At 38.7% G+C, this 26,377-nt stretch overlaps 1 protein-coding gene across 5 annotated transcripts in view; it reads left to right on the plus strand.

Moving 5' to 3' along the window:
- The window catches only part of RNF8 (ring finger protein 8), an 85,738-nt gene that overhangs the window by 17,730 nt on the left and 41,631 nt on the right, over positions 1–26,377 (plus strand). For 4 of the 5 annotated variants that reach the window (XM_072641968.1, XM_072641969.1, XM_072641970.1 and 1 more), the window contains exon 2: positions 13,572–13,700. In XM_072641968.1, the coding sequence (XP_072498069.1) occupies positions 13,572–13,700 (129 nt within the window). Of the gene's footprint in view, positions 1–7,509; positions 7,708–13,571; positions 13,701–26,377 lie in introns of all 5 variants that reach the window. The other variant, XM_072641971.1, reaches the window with a different exon arrangement.

Below are 26,377 nucleotides of genomic sequence, written 5' to 3' on the forward strand. Positions count from 1 at the left end.
AAAGTCAAATTTTCTTTTCAGCTCTGGTCTTTTCATCAAGAAAATTTGAAAATCCTCTATTTCATTGAAAGACCATTTTTTCTCCTGAAGTATTATACTCAGTTTTGCTGGGTATGTGATTCTTGGTTTTAGTCCTAGTTCCTTTGACTTCCTGGAATATCCTATTCCATGCCCTTCGATCCCTTAATATAGAAGCTGCTAGATCTTGTGTTATCCTGATTGTATTTCCACAATACTTGAATTGTTTCTTTCTAGCTGCTTGCAATATTTTCTCCTTCACCTGGGAATTCTGGAATTTGGCCACAATGTTCCTAGGAGTTTCTCTTTTTGGATCTCTTTCATGCGGTGTTCTGTGGATTCCTTGAATATTTATTTTGCCCTCTGGTTCTAGAATCTCAGGGCAGTTTTCCTTGATAATTTCATGGAAGATGATGTCTAGGCTCTTCTTTTGATTATGGTTTTCAGGTAGTCCCAAAATTTTTACATTGTCTCTCCTGAATCTATTTTCCAGGTCAGTTGTTTTTCCAATGAGATATTTCACATTATCTTCCATTTTTCCAATCTTCTCGCTATGTTCTGTGATATCTTGCTTTCTCACAAAGTCCTTAGTGTCCATCTGTGCCATTCTAGTTTTGAAAGAACTATTTTCTTCAGTGAGCTTTTGAATCTCCTTTTCCATTTGGCTAATTCTGCTTTTGAAAGCATTCTTCTCCTCATTGGCTTTTTGAACCTCTTTTGCCAATTGAGTTAGGCTACTTTTCAAGGTGTTAATTTCTTCAACATTTTTTTGGTTCTCCTTTAGCAGGGAGCTGATCTGCTTTTCATGCTTTTCTTTCATCTCTCTCATTTCTCTTCCCAGTTTTTCCTCCACCTCTCTAACTTGATTTTCAAAGTTCTTTTTGAGCTCTTCCATGGCCTGATCCCATTGGGTGGGCTGGGACACAGAAGCCTTGATTTCTGTGTCTTTGCCTGATGGTAAGCATTGTTCTTCCTCATCAGAAAGGAAGGGAGGAAATGTCTGTTCTCCAAGAAAGTAGCCTTCAATAGTCTTATTTCTTTTCCCTTTTCTGGGCATTTTCCCCAGCCAGTGTCTTGACGTCTGAATATTCTCCTCACACCCACCTCGCCTCCTGGTCCTCCCAGCCATTCAAATGCTGCTTCCCACCTTAGGGCTTTTGGCGGGGGCAGGGCTGCTATTCAGTGTGAGAATTAAGTTCAGGTGGTCAGGTCGGGGCAGGGCCACCTCTCAGGCTCAGTTCCCTCAGGGGGTTTATGCACAGACCTTCCACAATGGATCCAGGCTCCCGCCCGCTTGGGGAGCCCCGGTCTGCAGCTGCCTCTCAGCTTCTACCTCCCGGGGGCGGGGGCGAATCATGGGGGCACCCCACCTGCCAAAGAGACTCTCTCACCGACCCCCGTCACCTGTGGGCAGAGGGACTTGTGCGGCCGCTGGAGATCCAGTCCCTGAAGCCTGCTCGGGTCTGTTTCTCTTGGTGCTGTGGCCGCAGGAGGTCTGGGCTGGGCTGGGCTCCGCGTCTGCAGCGCAATGGACCTTTTGCCCTGAAGCATGTTTTTAAAAAAATATCTCATTTGATCCTCACAACAGCCTTCGAAGTAAATGCTGTCATTACTCTCATTTTGCAGTTATGGAAACTGAGGCAGACAAGTTTACCCAGACTTACTCAGGGTCACATAGCTAACAAGGGTACTGTTGACCTGAAAGTTCAGTTAAAAAAGGCAAACAGACTAAATTCATTATTGTTTTTTCCCTTAAAGCTAGCAGTTACATAGCCATGGAGCCAGAGAAGGAAATCTCTGACTGAATGTTACAGGGATGACCAGGCTTAAATCTGTTTTAGGACAATCCAAGGATGTCTGTATCCCTCAGATTTATGGTCTCTATATGTGTTTAACTATTCCATGAGAAAAGAATTTTCTTAATTGGATAGGTTGTAAATACAATAAGAGAGTTGCCAAAGTGTCAATTGAAATTACTTACAACCCAGGACTTCTGTGGGTTTTTTTTTTTTTTACCATTTAACATGCCATAACATAGTATATGTCCACAAAATATTAAGATACAGAAAAAGTCCCATTATTCAAGATAGTGTCTCGGGTTAAGGGTCTCATAAGTATGCTAAGTCAACCCTAACTGGCCTTGTTGACATAGGAAGAGGTATTCTGTCAGTTTACTTCAGAGAACAAGAGACTGTTAGGTCCAGGCTCTTCTTCTGATTGATTAATTCAAGCCCTGGCACTTACCAAAGTCCAAAAATGATATTAAATGTTATCAGTGTCTAAGGTTAAATTTGAACTCAGGTCTTCCTGCCTCCAGGCACTCTGTCCACTGCCCACCAAACTCCCTCTATGTCAAGGTGTTTTTTGATGGGATTGTAAGAAAGATACAGGTATGTTTCTTATAGACTTTTCTGTAACATGACATCTACAATTACACATTTGACAAAGATGTTGGCAATACAAGATCCCACTCCACTGTTTTCTTGATTTATTGATTACCAAAAATGAATAAAAATTGCTTCAGAGCAAAAAAAAAAAAAAAAAGGTCTTAAGGTCTTCCATATTCCTTGATAGATACAAACCACAGAGATAAAATTGTTTAGTGATCCTCCAGATAGCAGCATCAAACACAGCCTAAAATGTGCAGAAGATACCTTTTTAACAAGGGAGGTGCTTGCCTGTGCTGTAAAAGTTCCACGAAAAAGCAAATGGTGAGGATCCTTTTTTTCTGTTGATTGTATGGAGCCATGAGATAATATAAATAGCATTTGTGCTTTTTGGATCTTATTTGATTGAGAGAACTAGAAAAGAGCTGTCTAAAATTTGTGGTTAAAAATATTCAACTCAAAAGTCATTATTAAAATAGTTTTGTATGGTGAATTATTTCAATCATGTGTGGGCCTTGTTTTTCTTGTAATACTTGTTGCTATCAACTTTAGTGTGATAACCTGAGAAATGTCGGTCTTGCTTAATCAGAATAGTCAAAGTTTTCATGATCTTTTGAGTTAAAATGAGCTAGTAACACTTTTCTCTAAAGTACCCCTTACCCTTTTTACCCCTCCCTCCCACATCTCCTCCATTACTAAGATTTATTTTACTCATATTATCTGCCATTCTTCAACACATACTTTTAACCATTGTGTCTTTTAAGACCTTAGCATTATATTTACAAAGAATAATTGCATGTAAATATGGATAGAGGGATAAAATCACCTCTGAATATTTTAAAGTGTGTAGTAAGATAGGTAAATTTCTTTTTCCTAGAATTGTTCAGCATTAAAAAAGTTTACTACTGCTCAGTGTTTGCAAATGCTCCATTATCAATTTCTACCATGAGCAAACATATAGCCACCAATCAGATAATCTCCCAGCTAACAGCGTCCTCACTATATGAAGTCTAGAACCAGGTATAAAACAACAGAGAACTAGGAAAGGACTTAAAAGTGAGCTCACTTAGCTGCTGGGTCTGCCTTATAAGCTCTCCAAAGACACCTTGGTCAGAATGAGCTTTCTTTTCTATACAGGAGAGATGGAACTGAAAGAATAAGAAATTGCATTAATAGCTGTCCCACAGAATATGCAACAAGAGTCCCCAAGAAACTGTCATCAGTTCCTGAGCTCCCTTTTTAAAAATTTTTAATGACTCTGTCCAAAAGAAATAATTTTTGGCTGCTGCTTTCCTTTTTGGTTTGGGTTTCTTGAGCCTTTTTAGAACCCTGCGTTGAGTCAATACCAAAGGGTGTCAAGGCCTAATGTACAGAGAGAATACCCTTCACAGTCAGGGTCACTCACATTATAACAAGGACTAGAGAACTATGTCACCTGTCATATTTGCCATACCTGTGGGACTTCACTCTTTGTGTACCCCTGATTCCGTTCCCTTCCTTGGAAGAATTTTTTCCTTCATTTGTTTTGGGAAACTCCTTTATACTCTTAAACATTGCTGAGGACCACCCAAAGAACTTTTGCTTATGTGGATTATAATCTATCAATATTGACTTAAAAAATTACTTCATAAATTCTCTTTGGGTCCTCTGTCAAATAGTCAGCACATGAGGCAGAGACATTTAAAATTACAGTTTATTCATTCCAAGTGAAATAACTCTCCGCCATTGGGTGACTGACATGTGTCCATTACAATTATTCTAGTAATATTTCTACTATTCTTAATAATACAGAGAAAAGAGGAGTCATGCTTATTGGTCTGTAGAAAGCAAAGGAAAGGTGTATTTGTTACTCAGAAAAGAGGATTTTCAGTTTTTACAAAAGAAGGAATATATCCTTGTTAGCGTAGTTATTCACACTAAATTAGAGGGAAACTATACATCTCTTTGATACAATAAAAGAAGCAGATTTCCTTGAGTTCTGAGTCTTCCTTTGCAATAATGAAAACCTTTTGTAGAAAACTCTGGACCTTTGTTATTTTGTGCAAGACGTGTAATTTCCTCATCTGTACAATGTAGGCCCTGTACCTCTAATGACCCTTTTCGATTTTAAATCTATGATCCCATAAAGTTATGTTTCAAGATGACTGATTTGGTGGTGTAGTGGATATGAAAAGGAAAGACTGAAAGTTGACCAAGTAGGAGGCCAATGTAAGATTCGATGCATAAAATAATAAACGCCTAGAGTAGAGTGGCAGTAAGGATCTAAGACAAATTTTAAGACACTACTCTTTCAATTGATATTGCTTTGTACCTTAGTATTTGAAGGGTCTGTGATTTTTATTGGTGTAATTACCTCTGCAAATGGCAATTTGCAATTCCATTGCACCTTATTAAGAGACAAAATAACCTGGGTCATGGATTTTATGCCATTACTATCTATTGATTGAGAAAATTGTTTATTGATTACAAAAACTTCCATGAAATCAGTAAAGCTTTTAGTTGAATTTGTATCATCAGTCACAACAGCATCTCTATATATTTGAAAAATACTACTACAGATATGGCTCCCACCCGTCTTTTCAGCCTTATTTCACACTACTGCTCTTTATGAACTGTTTTGGTCAAAATGAACTTATTTTCTAAACTCTAAAACCTTTCATCAGTCATACAAGCTGTTTCCCATACCTGAAAGGCACTTCTCATGTCTACCACTGAAAAGCTTTGTCTTCCTTCTGGGCTCAGTTTAGATTGTCATCTTGCTGGGTCAGTGACTTACCCAGAAGAAACCTCAGAAGTCATCTAGTTCAACCTTTTCTTTTACAGATGAAGAAACTGAGAGCTAGAGATATAAAGTGACATACATGGGATTCAACAGGTGGTAAATTAGCATTTGAACCCAAACTCTCTGACTCCAAATCCAGGATCTTTTCCATTACACTTTGATTTGCCCTTTTGTTAGTGAATACCCCTCAGTTATCCTTGTACTGTTCTCATTTGTGTACATGTTTTATTTCCCCATAAAACGGAAGCTCCTTGAGGGCCAGGAATATTATATTTTCGTCTTTGTATCTTTAACACTTAGTATATAGTGTCTAGCATATAGTGGATATGATGGGGTATCGACTTTGGGAATCCCCTTGAACCCTTCTTGAATCTTCCCACTTACTCTGGCTTTTCATGCCCATATCTGTTACCCTTAACCTAACCTAGCCCTCCATTGTCTATTACCTCTGGTTTGCCCCCCTCCCCCACTTCCCACCCTAACCCTCTGTTGTCTGTTACCTCCTGATTGCCTCCAGCTGTTCCACAACTTTGATCACATCAAAATCCCACTCTCTTGGTTCAGATCTCTAGTCACCCCAGTCCCATCAAAATCTTCCTTGGACTCCTCCTCATGACCCTCCCTAAACTCTTCCCATCACCCCAGACTACTAGATCACCCCTAGATCCCCCCCAGTCTTTCTGTATATAAAATGATGAGGCTTCTTAAGAGTCAACTCAATATGGCAGATCTTAAATGAACTTTGTTTTTCTTTGACTATAAGAAGTTTTGCTTCCAATTCATTTGGGCAGGACCCAGGCTGTCGATATTTTGGGGTCCCAAGCACCCCAAACCTCAACAGATAACAGTAATTTAAAAAAAAAAAACTTGATTGATATTGAACAATCTTAATGATTTTTGCAGATGATCTTGGTCCTGACCTGACTCATGGGCAGTCCAGTTGGTTAGGCTTCAAATTAGGATGAAATGAGACACTTGTACTGTTGAAAGTTACGTTGACTCAGTATCTCATTGTTCCTTGCTTGTCAATCAGTGTAGAGGGAGGCTCTGCTGGGGAAGGAGTCATCCAGCCTGCAGTTTTTTGTATTACCTGTTCTTTGTCACACACCCCTACTTGCAATGTCACATTCTTGCTACCTTGGGGAGAAACTGAGATGCAAGGACCCAACCTCTTTTGCAGAAGTAGACCTGTCTAAATTGTCTTTAAGTTACTGTCCCCATCTTGAAACCATTGCTGATGTTCAGTGGTCAGCCAGGCAACATGTTTTTTAATTCTCTTTCTCCTGAGTTTTGCCTCATTAATCAGGGTGAAAAACCCAAATGAAGAATTTTCCTTTCAACAGTACATCATACAATATTTTAACAAAAGAGTTCTACTTAACAATAACATGGAAAGACTTTTCAGTTAGGAAACAGCATTGTTTAAAGGCATAGCTCTCCTGGTTTTGTGTTTATCATGATGGCCTGCCCAGAATTAGGTGTCAAGCTGGAAGAGCTCCTGACTCCTTGTGCAGTGGGCTACCAGGAAATGGCTTTAGTCTCTTGGACCAATAAAGTCTCAAGAATGGCTCATTACTTTTTTGTGTGGAAAAACTAGCTTAGCCTACGTGGCAAGGACGTTGGTAGATGATGCTGCTATCACATGATAAAAACATTCCAACCTGGTTAGAACTTTTTAGGACACGTATGCTTCTGATAAAGATTTTGAGAACTATGGTGACCTCTAAACAGGAGTGAATGAAAGATCACTTTGTAAATGTTTTTGTCTTTTCATGTTGGTTCATTCAAGTATTTTTCATGTTAATCAGAAGATTAAATAGATTTTAGTGACTGAATTTATCAGAGACTTGTATTCACACAAGAGGTTGTTTGTTTGTTTTTGAGGCTGCTTTACCAAGTCAGATGCTTTTTTAAAGCAGCAAATGGTAAACACAGTGGGATCTGATATTCTCTGCAACTTGTAGTCAGTTGCATACTGAAAAGATGTGATCTCCTGTAGAGAATCATTTGCAAAAGCCTTCCCCTTTCCTTTCTTGTTTTCATTGAAAATGCCCTCAGTAGCTATGTTGATGATTTGCATAAATATTTATATACATAAGAAAATAAGCATATCGGTCAATAGTTAGTAATGTTCTTGCACTCACCTTTTTTTGAGTGTTAACATGAGCCATGATTTTTTCCATTCTTTTGGTATCTTCCTCTTCTGAGATATTCTGGAAAACAAACAGTAAGTTGTAAGCTACATTTCCTCCACCATAAACTTTTTCTATGTGTACTGATTGGAGTCTAATTAAGCAGTTCTTCCCAACTTTTTCTTTTTAGTTGCCATTTCTATTTTCTAATATAATGCATGAAGGACTAAAGTGATTCCTGCATCACTGATGACTGTTCTGTGACACTGCGACTAGTATTAATGTCACTTTAGGCATCAAAGAGATGGATCTTCACTAAAGAAGTTCACTACTGCTATAGAAGATGTCTTCTGCAGGGTCTAAATCTTAGTGGGATTTCCTATAGATGGTGAGTTTCTCCAAATGTTCCTGTTTTTTGGACAGATGTCAGTCCTTGCAACACTGAGGGCTGCTTCCTCAATGAAATCCATGAATTCTTAAATGATATGAGTCTATTAATCCATATAGGCAAACTAGATGAATGAAAATAACTTTTCCAGATTATGACGTGCCACTGAATGACGAGTGCATTGTGATAATACCGTAGCACATATGTCTGGAGGCGGGCACTGAAGATGGACAATTGAACTCAGAGCTGAATTGGAGGAAGAATGCAAGGGTTTACATTTGGAAAATTATTCAATGTTCCCTTAAGATAATAGCACGTAATACTTGGCTTTTATGTAGCACTTTAAAATTTGCAAAGTGCTTTATAAATATTTCTCACAAGAACCCTGAGAGGTGATGCTGTTTTATCCCCACTTTATAGATGAGGAAACTGAGACAGACAGATTAAGTGACTTGTCCAGGGTCACACAACTAGTAATTTCCGGACCCAAGGTCATGCTGATTCCAAGTCCAACTCTGTCCACTGTTCCATGTAGCTAAGTTGATTCACAACACAAAGATCCACTTTTAAAATACAGATCATCTCTCCTAGCATTATGTAGTTGTGAATATTAGAATACCATGGTCTCTGAAAAATCAAAGTTGCATGTGAGCCTTGTGATCTGGCATCAAAAAGGAAAAGTATGATCAGAACAGGGGGAAGCTTCTCCTGCTGCAGGACATGAGGTGGTTCTGTTGCCACTGTTGTTGTGTTTGTCCTTTGTTCTCGAAGAGGACCATGACATCAAGATGATGACATGACTCGCAGTTGACTTTGATTTGAGTGAGGGAGAGCTGTGCAAGGTCACCGGCCTTACTTTCTTCTCCTGAGCCATCTGGGGTCCAGTGGCCTGATATTCTTCAGGACAACTGGATATGGCCCAGGATGCAGTGGGAGACCCTGGATCTTTCAGGCTAAGGTCTTATCACATGCTCATTTTGAGTGAGATACACCCATTCAATGAATAGGCTTCTTTAAGTTACTCAAGGGATGACCCCTTTAATAAAAAAAAAAAAATCAAGCTGGGAGGAGAAGACCATCAGGGTTCCTGGGTAAAAGAGAAACAATTACTATTTAGTTATTACATTCAGTTGTGCTAGGTGGATGGGTGGATGTTGTCCAGTCTATGAGCTCCAGAGTAAATTGGGTTTAAGGGTTGATCTTTGAGCAAGAAATGTAGCCAGTGAATCCAAAGGAAAAAAAACGACAAATTGCAAAAAAGCCTGGTGAAAAGCTATCCTGAGAGTTGGAGGAGCCTATGTGGATGGATGAGCATAGAGATGCACAGAACTGGATGTTATGGATTGACTGTGGTCTGCAAGCAGGAGGGGATATACCCATATTGAAGAGATCATGGATATATTGAAGTATTAATGTCTGCCTAACTAGGTTATGCATTCTCTGAGGGTAGGTACTTTTTGTTTTAAATTCATTCAAAACTTTGCCATTCTCAATGCAGAGTACAATATTAAACCATAGAGTCCCTCCCCACTTTGGTGTGCTTTTCATTGCCTAGTTGGAGGAGACACAAGAGATGTGCAATAGGATCATAGAGTTAGGAGAAACTTTAAAAATAATTTAGTCCAGCCTTCTCTTTATACAGATGAGGAAATTGAGACCCAGAGAGAGAAGCTATTTGTCCAAGGCTATTTGTACAGGCGTATTAATTGACAGAACCAGGATCTGACCCCAGATGCATTTAAAATTCAGCACTTTTTCCATGACACCAGGCTGCATGAAACAAGTAGAGAATAATTAAAAAGTAATCAATGAAAAACTACAAATAGTAAAGTAAAACCTCTATACTTAAAGGCTTAGGAAACCTAGAGTAGAGGAATAAAATAAAAGTAGTGGTAGGGAAGGTTTCTTAAATAATGTGCTGCTTGAAGAATGGATTCTTTGCTTTTCTGATAGAAGCTAAACATAGTGGTTTCTGAATCAGAATTGTTTTAATTGTATTTTTACAAAGATCAGCATTCTCTAACCTTTGAGAAAGGAAAAAAACAGAATCCGTATTGCAAACAAGTATAATCAATCAAAACAAATTCCTATGTTGGTCATGTTTCCAAAAAAAGTCTGTAACCTGAATCTGTCACCTGTCTGTCAGAGATGGGTAGCATGTCTGAATCATAATTGTTAATGCCTGGTAACTTTGTATAATGTTTTAGGAAACTTTTCAAAGTTGTTTTTGACATACTTGCTTTCATCCTCACAATGGTCCTGTATGTTGGTAGTAAAGACATTATCCCCATTTTATAGTTGAAGGAAACAAGGCTGGGAGAGCATTCAGGATCACAAGTCAGTGGAGCATCTTTAAAAAAAAATTTGTGCTCTTTTAAAAACGACTGTTAAATTTCCCACTGTACTTTGCCACAAAATATTGTTAATCAAAACAAGCCACATCATTTATTTCTTCCTCTGTAAAGTGAGTATATGCCTCATCCTATACCTGTAGTTCACATTTCTACCTAGAGGAGAAGTATATTTCATCATCAGTTCTCTAGAATTACAGTTTTTTGAGTTTAGACACCTTTTACCTTTGTTTTCCTTTATTTTGTTCATTGTGCATATTGTTCACTTAATTCTGTTTTTTGCATTATTCATATTTTTTAAAATTAAATTATTTTATTTGTTTTCAGTGTTCAACAATCACTTCCATATATCTTAGATTTTTCCCCTTCTCTTCCCCTCATCGCCCCCTCCCTCCCCAATCCCTCCCTTAGATGGCATGCAATCATATAGGTTCTACATGTACTTTCCTATTAAATAAGTTGCATAGAAGAATTAAAATCAAAGGGAGAAACCATAAAATAAAACGTAATACAAAAGAAAATGTTCTGTTTCTATCTGCAATTCAATTCTATAATTCTTTCTATGGATGTGGAAGGTGTTTTGCCTCAAGAATCTATTAGAAATTTTTAAAGTCCGTGCATTTCAATGAAGTACTAAGTCTGCCAGAAAATTTCCTCACACACTGTGGTTGTTACTGTGTACAAAGTTCTCCTGGTTCTACTCCTTTCACTCAGCATCAGTTCATATAAGTCTTTCCAGGCCTCTCTGAAGTCTTCCTGTTCATCATTTCTTATAGCACAATAGTATTCCATTACATTCATGTACCACAGCTTGTTCAGCCATTCCCCAATTGATGGACACCCCCTCAATTTCCAGTTCCTGGCCGCCACAAAGAAAGCTGCTATAAATATTTTTGTACCTGTGGGACCCTTTCCCATTTCTGTGATCTCTTTGGGATAGAGTCCCAGAAGCAATAGTACTGGGTCAAAGGGTATGCAGATTTTTGTAGCTCTTTGGGCATAGTTCCAAACTGCTCTCCAGAGTGGCTGGATCAGCTCACAGCTCCACCGACAATGAATAAGTGTTCCAGCTCTCCCACATCTTCTCCAACATTTATCACCTTCTTGTTTTGTCATGTTAGCCAGTCTGATAGGTGTGATGTGGTTGAGTTGTTTTGATTTTCATTTCCCTAACAAATAGTGATTTAGAGCACTTTTTCATATGATTATAGATAGCTTTAATTTCTTTCTCTGAAAACTCTCTGTTCATATCTTTTGACCATTTATCAATTGGGAAATGACTGATATTCTTGTACATTTGACTCAGTCCTCTATATATTTTAGAAATAAGGCCTTTATCACAGACACTAATTGAAAAAATTCTTTTCCAGTTTTCTGCTTCCCTCCTAATCTTGGTTGCATTGGGTTTGTTTGTGCAAAAACTTTTCAATTTAACGTAATCAAAGTTATTCATTTTGTACTTCATTATGTTCTCTATTTCTTGTTGGTTTGTAAATTTCTCCATAAATCTAACAAACACACTATTCCTTGCTCCCCTAATTTGTTTATAGTATCAATCTAGATATATATATATATATATATATATATATATATATATATATATATATATATATATATATATATATATATATATATATACCTAGATCATGTATCCATTTGAACTTTATTCTTGTGTGCAGAGTCAGGCTTTGGTCTGTTGCATTATTCTTATAAACTTTACCAATTTTCTCTAAATTCTTGTAGTTGTTCCTTGTAGTACCATAATATAGTGATGTAAATAAAGCAACCATTCCTATTCAGTTCAGCCGTTAAGCAGTAATCTGTTTCTAGTTTCTTACAACCACAAAAAATGATAGGAACGTTTTGGATCAAATAGATTGATATGGAAGGCACTTTGCAAACTTTAAAGCATTGTATCATTGCTACCTATTATTTTTTCTGTTATTTATTTCTATTATTATTGGTGTATATATAGGATTTTATAATGATAGAGTAGAAACTAGTGTCCCTTCAGAACCTTAAGCCTTCAAAGGGCAGTCATTGTGTTAAATTTAAGCAACAATAACTACCGAGGACTTGGGGATCAGATTGGTGCTCCTCTGAGGGTTTAGGAAGGGAAAGAGGAGGGATAGGAGTGGGGGGAGGAGAATATCAGGAAGAAAATACAAGCAAAATAAACTTTGTGATCTTGCTGTTTCTGTGGATGTTCTTGGGCAATAGTTTAAGTTCTGAATAAAAGTTAAATTATGAACATTGTGTATACAGAGAAGTATAGAAAGACTCATATGAACTGCTGGAAAGTCTGAAGTAGTGGAAGCAGAACCAGGAAAATACATACACGTACATGCACATGCACACACACATACATGCACACCCAATAAACTGTAATAACATCAATGGACAGAACAACAATAGTCAAAGCAAAATGCTATAAAATTTTAACTATAAATATATAAATAAAATTATATAAAATATAACAACCAGAATTGATCTCAAATAAGATAAATGAGATGATATCCACCCCTTTGTGGAATACTCCATCTTATATCACCTTTTTTTGGTTATTTTGGCTAATGTGCACAGCTGAAAACCAACTTGAGTACAGCCTCTTATTTCCCTGCTCCTTTCTCCTTGTTTTACTGGTCCGTTAGATCAGGGCTTCTTAAACTTTTCCTGAAACTTGGGACCCCTTCAGCACTTCTGTGAGGTCATGACCCATAGTTTAAGATTAGATGACTGGGCAGTCTCTCATTGATATCATACTGGTTCTTTGTCCCAGATGGCATATAAAGTCAAGTCCTGAGGGGCTCTGAGCCTTTAAAACTGTGTAGGTTGGTTCTTTCTTTTTATTTGCAGTCCCCTACACTGCAGTTAAGGTTTATGGAGCTTTTTTTTTCTTTTTAATTTTTTATTGTCAAAGATGGCTCCCTTGGAGGGACATGGGGAGAGAGATATAGTAGAAAATATAAGTGATTTTTAAAAGACATTAATAAAAATTTATATTTTTAGAAATGGTGTTCATAGTGCTTTTATTACCTGCCTCATAGAGTGGTTGTGTGGAAGACATTCTAGAAATGAGTGATTTCTTTTTATAATGTAATCAATAACAAAATCATACATGCAGAATAAAAAACAATTTATAGACCCTTAACATTTAACAAAATAGAATCAAATTAACAGACAAAATATTTGCTTTGTATTTCTTTCAGAATTTACCTGAAGTTCTTTCTGCCTTTGGTTTTATTTTGATTGTTATTTTTATCTGCTGTCAAATGTTGGAATGATAAAACACTTAATGATCTTGGGATTCAGGAAAAGGTGGGCACTGGTTGAAGTTGCCCAGATAGCAAGGCACATTTTATTTGTAGTTATATGAACACACTTAGTTAGCCTAAAGATAATTCTGATCTTCCCTGTAAAATGGTTTAAATGCTACTGGTTAATATCATTGTAAGCACCTTTTCTTTCAATATTTTATCTAATTTTTGCCTCTCATTTTCATTGTCCTTGTAGGTAACAGTTGGTCGAGGATTCGATGTCACGTACCAGCTGCTTTCTAAAATTTGTCCATTGATGATTTCCCGAAACCACTGTGTTTTCAAGCAGAATGCCGAGGGCCAGTGGACAATTATGGACAACAAGGTAGAAGAATTCATAGTACTCATGTAGTACTCATTCTCATGGTCTTCAGAAGTGATACCTCCTTTGGGACAGATGCTATTCCAGGACCATTCTCATTCACCCAACAATTATTACATACCTTCCATATGGAGATAGAAAGTTTTAAATAAGATAGTCCCTGTATTCATACAGCTTACAGTCTCAGAGGAGGAGAAGATAGGAACTCAGATTACTATAATACACAGTACTGTATGATAAATGCATTAGAGAATTGCACAGTGCTGTGTGAGATCCATGGAGTGAGGTCATGGTGGAGGTAGTAGAATCGGGGAAGGCCTCATGGAAGAGGTGCAGAAAGGGAGGAGGGCATCCCAGTTGTAAGTAACAGCATGAGCAGAGGTGGAGGGAGGCAGGAAAGTTCCTTATGTATTATAGGAGCAGAGAGTAGTTCTGTTTAGCTAAAGAATAAGAGTGTGTAGAAAATTTGGGAAAATATTCTACGGAAAACTAGCAGAAAAATACTCTGCTAGTTTATGGAGATCCTTGAATGCTAAGTGAAGAAATTTTAACTTTATTCAGTTAGTAGTGAGTGAGTCTCTGGAAGTTTTTGAAAAGAAAGGTGGTATCAGAGTTATTCCTAAGAAAGATTATTAGTGTCCAGAGAACACCATTGTGATTGTAAGCACAGGTAGTTAGAAGATCTTGTCCTGGCGTAGTGGCAGAAGGAATAGGGAGGAAAGGACAGCTTTTGAAAGTGTTGCTGGGGTGGAATCAAGATGATCTGGTGATTGTATGAACATGTGAGACTAGTTGAATGATATTGCCTCAGATAGAAGTAGCACAGTCCAGAGGAGGAGCTGGATTAGGGGGAAATAATAATGGCCATGTACATTGTTTAAAACGTTTTCAGATTGCTTCTTGTTTGAGCCTCCTATCGCCCTGTGAGATAGGTACTAAAATTATTTTTATCCTATTTTTATAGGTGAGGAAATGAATGCTTAAACAGGTTAAGTGACTTTCCCAGACTCATACAGCTCATAACAGAGGAACAGCACTCCAGTCGCTCATGATAACAAATATGATGCTCTTTCCTCCATGTTCTGTGTTTCCTCTCTACCAGAAGCTTAGTTTGGGGCTTCTTTTTGTAAAGCTGCCTGTTAGGAAGTATGTGTTGTGGGTGTGAACCTCAGGAAAAGTAATCAGAATTAGAGACCTGGGAGTTATCTGCATAGAAATGGTGGTTAAAACTGGTAGAACAAATAAAATCACCAAGGAGTTATAGAAAGGAAAAAAGACAGCAAAAGAATGGAATCTGAGTTGGAGAGGCAGTGTGGTACAGTGGAAAGGGCATGTAATTTGGAGGTCAGAGGATGTGGGGTTCAAATCTCAGCTCTTACACTCATTAATTATGTGCTGTTAAGTGAGTTTTTTAACCTATCTGGATCTCATTTTCCTCATATGTAAAATGAAGGGGTTGAAGATGACCCTTTCAGTCAGGGGTTCTTAACTTGGCTTCCACAGACACCCCCCCCCCCCAGGTGGTTCATGGATAGATTTCAGGGGGCCTGTAACCTTTGATAGAGAAAAAATATGTATCTTATTTCATTATGATTGGTTTCCATTAACAATGCTAAATTATTAATTTAACAGTGTTAAAAAAATAAGAAGGGACCTTAGGTTTCATCAGATAACCAGAAGAGTCCATGATGTGAAAAAGGTTAAGAATTCTTCTTCCAAACTCTCTTCCATTTCTGATTCCATGAGCCTCTGGTCTCAGAAGTCATCTGGGAGAAGCCAAGCCTGAGCAAGATTCCCTTTACCACCATATGCCCTTAAAACCTTTCCAGAGTTTTCCCTTTCCTACTTCCAGTTGTTTATGTCTTCTCTCAAATGATCTTGTACATACTTATCTTTCCCCATTTCCAGCCTCTGGAAAATATAAACTTGAGGATCAGAATGGTTTCATTTTTCTCCTTCTGTCCTTTGCTGTCTAACACAGTCTTTTGCATATAGTAGGTACACGTTTGGTGAATTGAATTGATCCTATAAACTTTAAAAAAGATTCTTTTCCCTTTCTTCTGTCCTGTTCTCAGCCTGGTGTCCTCATTTTCCTCAGCTTCCAGTTCTCATACGATGGTATAGGCAGTTCTGGGAAGCTTCAGGATCCAGTATGCCATTGGTTATTGAAAGAATACTGACTTCTCTGCACATCTGAGCTGCATGTAACCAAATTATTTAATAGGGAGAGGTGGTGTGGTCTTTGATACTCTGGGTGATACTAGGTAATTACACCTTTGCTAAAGCAGAGTGCTTATATTACATGAGGCCTGAGAAGAGGCAGTGCTTGCAACAAGGTGGCACCTGAATGGGCATCTTGTTTCCTTGGTCTGCCTTCTCCATATGTGTCAGTTCGGTTGATATAGACTTTTTAGGAACACTGCCAAGAAAAGTGGATTACTAGTAGAATATGTTTTGTCTGTCTGTAGGTAAAGTTCATCAAAATCCACTGTGAATTGGAGCTTTCAGGTGTGAGGATATCTGTATAGATCTGTGGACTGGTTGGTCTCTCTGCTCCAGGGCGTGCTGAGTTAGCTTTAGGAGTCTGACAAGGTGCTGATTATAAGCTTAGCAGGCAGGGTGAATTCAGTGCCATCATACAGATTCCTAGGAAGCAAAACTGACAGTCTGGTTTGGATCATGATGAAGTTCATACATACTGGCCTGTGAGGTCTTGGGTTAATGTGTGGTACCAGGAGACCCCCAATAGGATGCAGGAAAACGAACTAAACTGAGGTATTCCTGTTGAGTGTGAGAACTGGCCGGTGACATGCTATACAGGCAGCTTTTCTAAGCACTGAGTATTTACATGTCTCGTAAAATACATTGACCATTTCTTTTCCTTCGTATATAACTTAATGTGTTTTGACTATGAGGAGGAGGTATGAGGTCTGGGAAGAGAGTTGTATAGCTTAAGCTATAAGTGTTTGAATTTTGACAGTAGTTTTGAGGGGACAGGATATGAGGTGCTAAAAACAGAATGTCAGGCTTGAAACTGATCAGGGCATCCAGGACTTTCCTACTTAAAGCATTTCCTTTGAATAGGTCTAGGATGCCCCCTCCCCCTGGGGAACCTCTGAATTTGCTAGATTCTGTGGTTTCTCATATATCTGAAGTACAAACTGTTTTCTGGAATAAATTTACCTGCCTCATACTTCAAGGGATGGTATTTTTTGCCTTTCAAGTCATTTATTAAGCACTTACTCTGTACCCACAGAAGGATGGTGCCTGTCCTCAAGGAACTTACATTCTAAGGAAGGAGGAAAATCTATCAAAGGGAGCTGGAGTAGAGAGGGGGGTGTTGGTAAGAATACCCAGTGCAGGGGCAAGAGAGAGAATGTCCTAGGGAGACAGGTCAGCAGTGTAGTGTTGTTTTCTTGCTGTAGAATGGCTACAGGCAGTTTGTTCTCTAATCTCTCATGAGTGGAGAGTGCCTCACAGTGGGCAACTCACACTTTTAAGGCATCATAAAAAGTGCCACTAAAAAGAAGCCTGACGGCCAATCCAGGCTCATCTTCTTCTGCACTGCCGATTCCCTCCCTTCATTGAACTCTTTATGTTCCGGTCCCTCAAGAGAGCACCAGATATCCTGGACTGGGCCTGACTCAGGCAGAAGCGGGTAATGATATAGTGGCTAAAGTGTTTGGCCTGGAGTTAGAAAGACCTGAGTTCAAATGTGATGTAAGACACTTGGTTGCTGTGTGAGCCTGAGAAAGTCACTTGACCTCTTTTCCTCAGTTTCTTCAACCATAAAATGAGGATAATAGCACCTGCCTTCCAGGGTTGTTGTTAGGCTCAAATGAGAAAATATATGTAAAAGCCCTTAACACAGTGCTTTGCAAGTAGTGGGTGCTATCCAAATGCTTCTCTCTCCCTGAACTGGTAGTTCAGGTTCAGTTTTGGAATAAAATGAGGTCATTTAGTGATTGTATCTCCCAGCACTTACCTGACACATAGTAGGTGTACAATAAATGCTAGTTTCCTGAGCTGATTGGCTGAAGTTCAGGGTAGTCGGGCTGTAGTTTTGTCACTCAAATATAGTTTTAGTGAACAGAAAAGGAAAAAAAATCCTGCTCATTAGGGATTAGGGTGAAGAAACAATCCCAGCAAGTCACTTGAATGTCATGCTCAAGCCTCTTCTGAAAAGGCTAAAAGCATGATGAGAAATTGACCAGCTAAAATCTGTAGGCTTTTCCTTTCTGATCCCTTTTGTTAAGTTAAAATGGATCTATCCAGTTCCCCTAAGTAGGCTTTATATCCACAATACCTGCCTCAGCTCATCAGCTACCCCTAGAAATGTCCTTGACCTCTCTCCAGTTAAGGCACCTGAAGCACGTGCAGGGTTGCTGAGGCAGTAGCTGTATCCCTGCATCTTGTTCTTCCCTTTTCCTACTTCTATTTCACTATAGTCTCTGTTGTTTCCTAGACTTTTCTTTCTTCCCTATCTCTCAGATAAGCATTCGTCTATCATTTGGTTTTTGGATTTTTTTTTTTGATGGTGGGAAGGATTAGGGTGGTGGAACATTGAAAAAGAAGGTACACTTTAGAATTTCACATCCTGTAATTTTGTGAAGCCTTTGATAATATGGTTAGTGTGTTTTGAAAAATCATTGTATGTTTTTGATTCACCCCTTCCTCTGTGTTCCCATTGCTGCCTAGCACTGTAGTGTAGGTCTTATTACCTAATACATCTCTACTATTGCAGTAGCTTTGTGGTTGCCCTCCTTACTTTTAACCCTTGACTTTCAAGGCTAATTTGTGTCCTGCTGCCAGAATAATCTTCCTGAAACATTGTTTTCATGTTGTTACTCTCTTGAGCAACTGACCAAGAAGGCTAATGTGATCTTACGATATACGCACATACTCTATAGTGTAAATCTATGAACAGAATTTAGCACTGACTTAACAAACATTACTCTGAATTATAATCCTTTCTTCTCTCCTCCCTTACCAAAATACAAGGAAACAGAAGGAAAAGAGGAAGAAAAAGCACCAGAATGTGATTTCTCTGAAGTATATCTAGAAGCAGGAGAGTAATAAACAGTATCAGAATCTATAGGGAGGTCAAGAGTTTAGAAAAAATCACTTTTGAATTTGGAAATGGGAGATTATTGGTGATCTTTGAAAGAAGAATTTCTGTAAAGTGGCTGAAGGCAGAAGCCCTCTTCCAAGAGTTGAGAAAATGAGTAAGAAAGTAAAGGCGTCAGATTTTGGCAGCTTTTCAGTGTCATTAGCAGTGAAGAGAAGATAAAATGGGAAGGCTTCTGTGGGATCGTAGAGACCTTAGTTTATTTCAGGCAGATTGGAAGGAGCCGCCAGGTCTAAGTGAGGTGAGAGAAAAGAGGGATGACAATTTTATGTCCAGATTGCTTCATTTCAACAAGAGATTTCTGTGACCTGGAACTGAACCTCTGTTTTCATGTATGTCCCATTTCATCTTGAGTAGTTTTTATTAGTTACTCTCTTTGAGGGTTTCTCCAAGGATTATCAGAATTGTATTTACACCAACGTGTCTCTCTCTTGCTTCCTCCCTCTCTGCCTCCCTCTTCTCTCCTCTCTCTCTCTCTCTCCTTTCTGTCACACATGCACACGCACACACACACATGCACACATACACGCCTTCTTTTAAAAAGGAAAAGGGTCTTAACTCATGCAAGCACTCAGGCAAATAAAACATCAAACATTGAACAGTCTTTATTTAACTTGACAGGAAATGCAAAGCACTTAACAACTCTTGTGCTCTAATGGTTTCTTTAGACCTCAGGATCGTTGAATTTCAGGGTTAGAAGGAACCTCAAGGGCCATTTAATACAACTCAGACTTGAACAAGAATCCCCTCTACAATATACCTGACCAAGTGATCAATCTAGCCTTTGCTTTAGGAGCTCTAGTGAGGAGGGGCAATCCATTACATCCCAAGGTATAGCCTGTTTCACATTTGAATAAATCTAATCTTTAGGAAATTTTGTCTTTTACAAAGCCTAATTGTATCTCTTCAGTTTTTACTAATTGTTCTTAGTTCTATCTTCTGAAACCAAGTAGGACAAAGCTAATTCTTCCAATATTTGGAGATAGCTGTTGTGTCCTTAGGCTAAATATCCCTAGTTCCTTAGGCCAGTTTTTATATAGTATTGATTCAAGGCCATTCCTTAAACACTTCCTAAAGAGGCCTACTCACTCAATGGGCATTACTTCCCTCTAAGAGAGTACCTGAAAAGGCCTAGACTCAAAAGGCTAACATCTCCCATTTCATCCTGGGCTGTCTCCAGTCATCCTAATCACTGGATTCAGATGGCTCTGGAGGAGAAGTGAGGCTGGTGACCTACACAGCCCTCCCTCACTCAAAACAAAGTCAAGTGCAAGTCATGTCATCATAGCTCTGATGTCATGGTCTTCTTCGAAAACAAAGGATGAACACAATCAAAATTATCCATTTTGCATTTCATAATGTTCTCTATCTCTTGTTTGGTCATAAATTTCTCCAGTCTCCATAAATGCTCCCCTGATTTGTTTATAGTATCAGCCTTTATAACCACATCATGTACCATTTGGACTTCATTCTTGTGTACGGTGTCAAACATTAGTCTGTGCCCAGTTTCTGCCACACTATAATCCAGTTTTCCCACCAGTTTTTCTCAAACAATGAGTTCTTATCTCAGAAGCTGGAGTCCTAGGGTTTATCAAACAGACTGCTATATTCATTGACTACTGTGTCTTTTGTACCTAACATATTCCACTGATCTACCCCTCTATTTCTTAGCCAATACCAAGTGGTTTTGATGATTACTGCTTTATAATACAATTTGAGATCTGGTATGGCTAGGCCACCTTCCCTAGCATTTCTTTTCATTAATTCCCTTGATATTCTGGACTTTTTGTTATTTCAGATGAATTTTGATATTTTTTCTAGCTTTAGAAAATAATTTTCTGGTAGTTTGGTTGGTGTGGCACTGAATAAGTAAAGTAATTTAGGTAGAATTGTCATTTTTATTTTATTAGCTCAGCCTACCCATGAGCAAGTGATGTTTTTCCCATTAGTTAGATCTGACTTTATTTGTGCAAAATATGTTTTGTAATTGTGTTCATATAGTCCCTCGGTTTGTTTTGACAGGTACACTCCCAAATGTTTTATAGTGTGTACCTTAATCTCTCTATATCTTTTTAAAGATCTGACCGCAAGGCATCTCTAATGTATGAACACCTTCAGGGAATTGTTAACTCAATAATGCTTGTGTCTGCTGAAACTCTGTAGCTGTGAATTTCATTATTAATGCCAGAACCAAGACTTAGGGAAGAGCATATTAGATGGTGGATGAAGAGGGCTCAGAACTCCATGAGAGCCAACAGGCCTTCATTTTGTACAAACATGAATGCAGAATTCATGTTGTTTGAGAAAGCACCTTCCTGCTGTATGATGGAGTTGCTTTTACACTGTGTAGCAGGAAGGTTTTGATTTACAAATACCAAATCGTTTAACTCCGCAGTCTTAGCAAGAGGGACATCAGGGCTAACTTGCCATAGTTGGTTTCAGGATTTTGAAGGGAACGTGAAATTATGCACAATTTTATAGAAAACTACTTTAAGACAAGAGTTGATTTTTTTTTTGGTAGTCTGTGTTGATGAGGTTAAGGGTCTGCATGGGAGTGTAAGTGTTCCTATGATTTTTCTTTCCTTGGGAGGAAAGAAAGTACAAACATGTGGTAGCTTTACCCATTTCTTTGAAGAAAAGGATTAATGATGAAGTTAAGAGACCTTCCCAAGCCTTCAGATTAGCACATTTTAAAAATTGTTGAACAGCCTCAACAGGGAAACAGACAAAGACAACATTTCTGAGAAGCAAGACCTTGCTATATACATAGACCATGTTTCAGTATTAACTTTATATTCCTTTATTGTAGAGCTCTCTTTCTCAGATGACCTCTCCCTTCAGATTTTACTCTCCTAATAAAGAGGCAAATTACTGGCAAAAGATCTTTTTAAAACATTTATGTACATTTAAAGACAATTAGCATTTATTAAGTTTGTGTGCTGTATTTTGTCTCTTTCAGAAAGGTATCCCTGAGGTAGGAAAGGGGAGTTGTCAGGGAAGCAGCTGTTGGGAGAAAAATTCCCTTTTTGCTAGGCAGTCTTTTGGTGTAGCTCCCTCTACGTGGTATACTCAGTACCCTGGTTTCCTCCCTTTGTTGGTGATTGATTGAGTTTTAGCTTCAAAATTTCATTGTTCCATTTTTGCCTGAGGATGTATGCTAAGAGAGACCCTTAGATGATGTATTGTTCTAATAAAAAAAAGACTCAGCTCACCATAATCTGTCACAGAATGGCCAGTTTTGTCTATTGGGATAGTTGGAGAATGAACACTTAAATATGAAGTCAGGAATTGTTGGTTTTTTTATGAAAGTTTGATGGGGTTTGCAGTATTTTGAGTTTGTTTTTTAAGAACACTGAGAGACAAATATGCAAAAGACTTGTGATAAAGTTTAACATCAGGATTGAATTTGTTTTCGGTCTCACAGCTTTTAGTAAGTGGTTGAGAAGACTTGTGTTTGTTGTGTCTGATCACATAATGCTTTTACCATTCTTTTTTTCAAGAGAGTGTAAAATATAGGTTAGTGACAACATGAAACGGGAACATTTTGGTTCCTTTAGACATTTCAGACTGATTCCTCGACCCTAACCCTTCCGATGACATTACTTCCGCTCATCTCCAGTCTTGTCCTTTCTTCTTCCCGTGGTACATTTGCTCACCCTTTTCTCCTGGGTGCCCTCTCTGCTCTCTCTGGTTTGCCTGTCCTTCTCATCCAGTCCTAATTCTCCTTTGCTGGATCCTTAACCACATCATGTCCACTAACCATGGGTATCCCTCAAAGATCTGTTGTTGGTCTCATTTTCTTTTCTCTCTGTACCATCTTTCTTGGTGATCTCATCAGTTAATGATTTCTATGTGATTAATTCCCAGACACCTTGCCCTAATCTCTCTCCTGAGTTCCATTCTTGAAATCACTCATTGCTTCTTGGACATCTCAAACTGTCTGAACGTATCTGAAACAAAACTCATTATCTTTCTTCCCTAAAGCATCCTCTTCTACGTTACATTTCAAGGGCACCATCATCCTCCCAGTCACTCAGACCCACAACTTTGGTGTGATTTTCTCTTCCTCATTCATATTCCTCTCACATATCCATTCTTTTGCCAAGTCTTGTTGCTTTTGCCTTCACAACGTCTTTGCTATACATCCCCTTTTCTCTGCTCCATCAGCCATCGCTCTGGTACAGGTCTTTATTACCTCATTCCTGGACTAATACAGTAGACTTGTGATTGGTCTTCCTGCCTCAAGTCTTTTCTCTTTCCACGCCTTCCTCAGTTGTCAAATTGATTTTTCCTAAAGTACAGGTTGAAGACAGTGCCATACCCTCATCCCCCTCACACACCCCATCCCCAGTGAAGTCCAGTGGCTTTGTATTGCTTTGAGGCTCAAATATAAAATCCTCCATTTGGCTCTTAAAGCCCTTCACAAGCTGACCTTTTCCTGCCTTTTTTAGTCTTACATTTTATTTCTCTCTGTGTACTGTATGATCCAGCAACACTTCCCTTCTTATGTTATTCCCTATACCTCACTCCATCCTCTGAGCCTATGCCTTTTCACTGACTGTCTCATATTCTTAGAATGCCTTTTCTCTTCACCCTCTACCTCCTGGCTTCCCTGACTTCCTTCAAGTCTCAAGTCCCCCTTCCCCAAAAAGGTTTTTCCCTGACTCCCCCAGCTGTGAATGCCTTCGTTCTGAATTACCTTCCATTTACAGAGTATATATCTTGTGTACATATTGGTTTGTATGTTATATTTCCCATTAGAATATGAGCTCCTTGAGCACAGGAACCATATTTTTGCTTTTGTATCCCCAGCCTAGCACAGTGCAAGTGTTCCTTAACTGATAAATTTCATTGGTATTCTCAGACTTCGGGCTCAGCAATGGCTTTTTAAGTATAGGTGCTTAGGACAGCTTAGCTGTATTCAGGTAGCCAAGTGAACATAGTCTCATCATCATCTCTTTCTTTCCTTTACCCTTGGTGCATTTTTCTTCTTAGGAATGCACAAAAATACCTGAATGTTTGGGGTGACTAGCGTGCTAAGAAATAGACAAAAGAGGTGTTACAATATCATCTCTTTATTGACCTGTTTCTTTCCCCCCACATTGATTTGTTGAGAAACATTAGGCAAGTTATTTTTTCTGAGTGTTTTAGTTCCTACTCATTTAAATACTTATGACAGTGATGTATCCTTGTAGATGATTATAAGCCATAGCACATGGAAAGACTTTGATAGAACTTTGAAAAAAGAAAAGGGTCTTTGACTACTTTTAATTGACCATTTCTTCTCCATTTCTCCCTCCCTCTTCCCTTCCTTCCTTCAACTTCCTTCTTAAGATTAAGTATCTCTTTTGAATAGTAGTGGCTCCTCAATGACCCATTCTCTATTTCTGACCTGGGCCACTGCACCCTTCTTTAGGCAGCTCTTGAGTATGAAGGTTCACGGGAATGATGCCAGACTTACTGCAAACGCCTGATTGCTTCAGCCTGCTGCAGCTCAGAACCACTGAGCTTTAGAGATCCACCAGCTTCAGCTTTCCCAGTAGCAGGGATTAGAAGCATTTGCCGTCTCACCCAGCAGTAGGCCATGTCTTAAGGAAAGTGTGTTTTAATATTAGATGGAACCAACGATGGCCACTGTGTTTCTCCCAGAACCTCCTGTCGTTATGTCTTGTATTCATTTACGCTGTTGTAGCCATTGGCTTATTTCAAGCTGTGTTGTTCTTTGGGTCCGCTCTTTGTTCTCTCTTTTATGTTCACGTAAGTTTTCTCATATTTGTACAAATCCTCCATTTTCACCGTTCCTTACAGTGCAGTAATATTCCATTACATTCATGGACTCCAGTTTATTCATCCATTTTCCAGTCAGTAGGTACCTACTATATCTCCAGTGTTTTGCTACCACAAAAAGTACCTCAGCAAACATTTTGTTATATATTGCACTTTTTTCCCCCATACAGCCTCTTGGGATATATGACTTTCTTACATAATTATCCATATTATTTTCCTTAATGATTAGACTAGTTCATAACTCCACCAACATTGTCCTAGTGTTTCTCTCTTACCCAAACACATCTAACATTGACTGCTTCCATATTTCATCATTTTTGTTTTTAGCATTTTGAAATTGCATGTAGTACTTTGTACCTCTTGACACAGCAGTGGAATCAAAAACCCTGTGAACATACTACCTTTGAATAGGTTACTTCCTACCTCTGGGACCTAGTCTGCCTTGATCTTAGTTAGACAAGTCACTTAACCTACCTGATCTGTAGAATGAGGAAATTTAACCATGTGACCTCTGAAGTCCCTTCCAGCTCTAAATCTATGATCCTTTGCAATCTGAATATCTGAATGGCACGTTAGGCATCTGTGTGGATTGAATCCTCTTTTTCTGGTGTCACCTGTAACTGAAAAGCAGAGTTGAAAGACAGATGTAGGAAGATTTATAAATTATGCCACCAGGTGGCACCAGGAGTTAAGAGATAGGGAAGCAAGGGTTGTCCAGTAGAATGAACACTGAGAAAGCATGTAGAGAAAGTACATGGGGGTCATAATGTGCTATCACGATCTTAGACTGACCTCTTAGGCACCGTTGTTGCTTCTTACTGCACCAGTTCCCTTTACCTCTCTTTAAACCTCTGTTCCATACTAACTCTCACTGTTTTGGTACCTGATGACTAAGTCCATTGTTGCCTTTTAGGTTTATTTAAATTTTTGTACCTAAACCTTTGACACTCTCATGGTCAGCTTGCTTTTTTACTTTGAGAAGTTTGCTATGTATACAATATCAAATTTAATTTTTTCTTAGGTCATTCCTGTTTCTAATAGCTCCCAGATGGTAGCTGCTTTGTTCTTTGTTAATGTGTCAGGTATTAAGTCAGAGGTCTGCCATCAGTGAGAACTGGTCCCTTCCAGGCTGACTTGAAACAATTTGGGGAATGGGTTGACTAAGTGAGCCGTGTTAGGGCACAGTCACCAAAGGATCATACTGGCCTTAGCCTAGCTCTTCAACAAAATATTCAGTTAGAAAAACAAGCCCCGGAGATTATAGTAGGGAAAATCTTGTGTGCAAAATTGAGAGCCTTGGAGAGACATGGAGAAAAGGAGAATAGGAGGTATCACATGCTACCTACTCTGTGCTCTTGAATTACTATGCTATTTTATATTACCCCTAATTTTTGACAAAAAGATAAGAGTCAGGAGTTGACTGTGACACGTTTATGCTGATTGACCGTATCTTAGCTTTATTTTAGGGCTTAGCTCCATCTCCATCCCTAGCCCCAAAGTTAGATCTGGGATCTGGGATGCATATGAGCCCTCTTAAGATGTCCCCCACTTTTCTTAATCTCACACGTTTTTTCAATCTTAGCTCATAACTATTTTTTCCCATGAATAAATTTGACCCCTTGATTCTTTTTCCCTTATGAAATACTACAGAATTTATGGTTGGTACACGTAACCTCATATTTGCTAATATATTACCTTGTATTGTTCTGTGGCTTCATGTGTGTACATTTTTGTCTCCACAACTAGATTGTAAATGCTTCAAGCG

Source organism: Notamacropus eugenii, chromosome 2, assembly GCF_028372415.1.
Source record: "Notamacropus eugenii isolate mMacEug1 chromosome 2, mMacEug1.pri_v2, whole genome shotgun sequence".
Taxonomy (NCBI): domain Eukaryota; kingdom Metazoa; phylum Chordata; class Mammalia; order Diprotodontia; family Macropodidae; genus Notamacropus; species Notamacropus eugenii.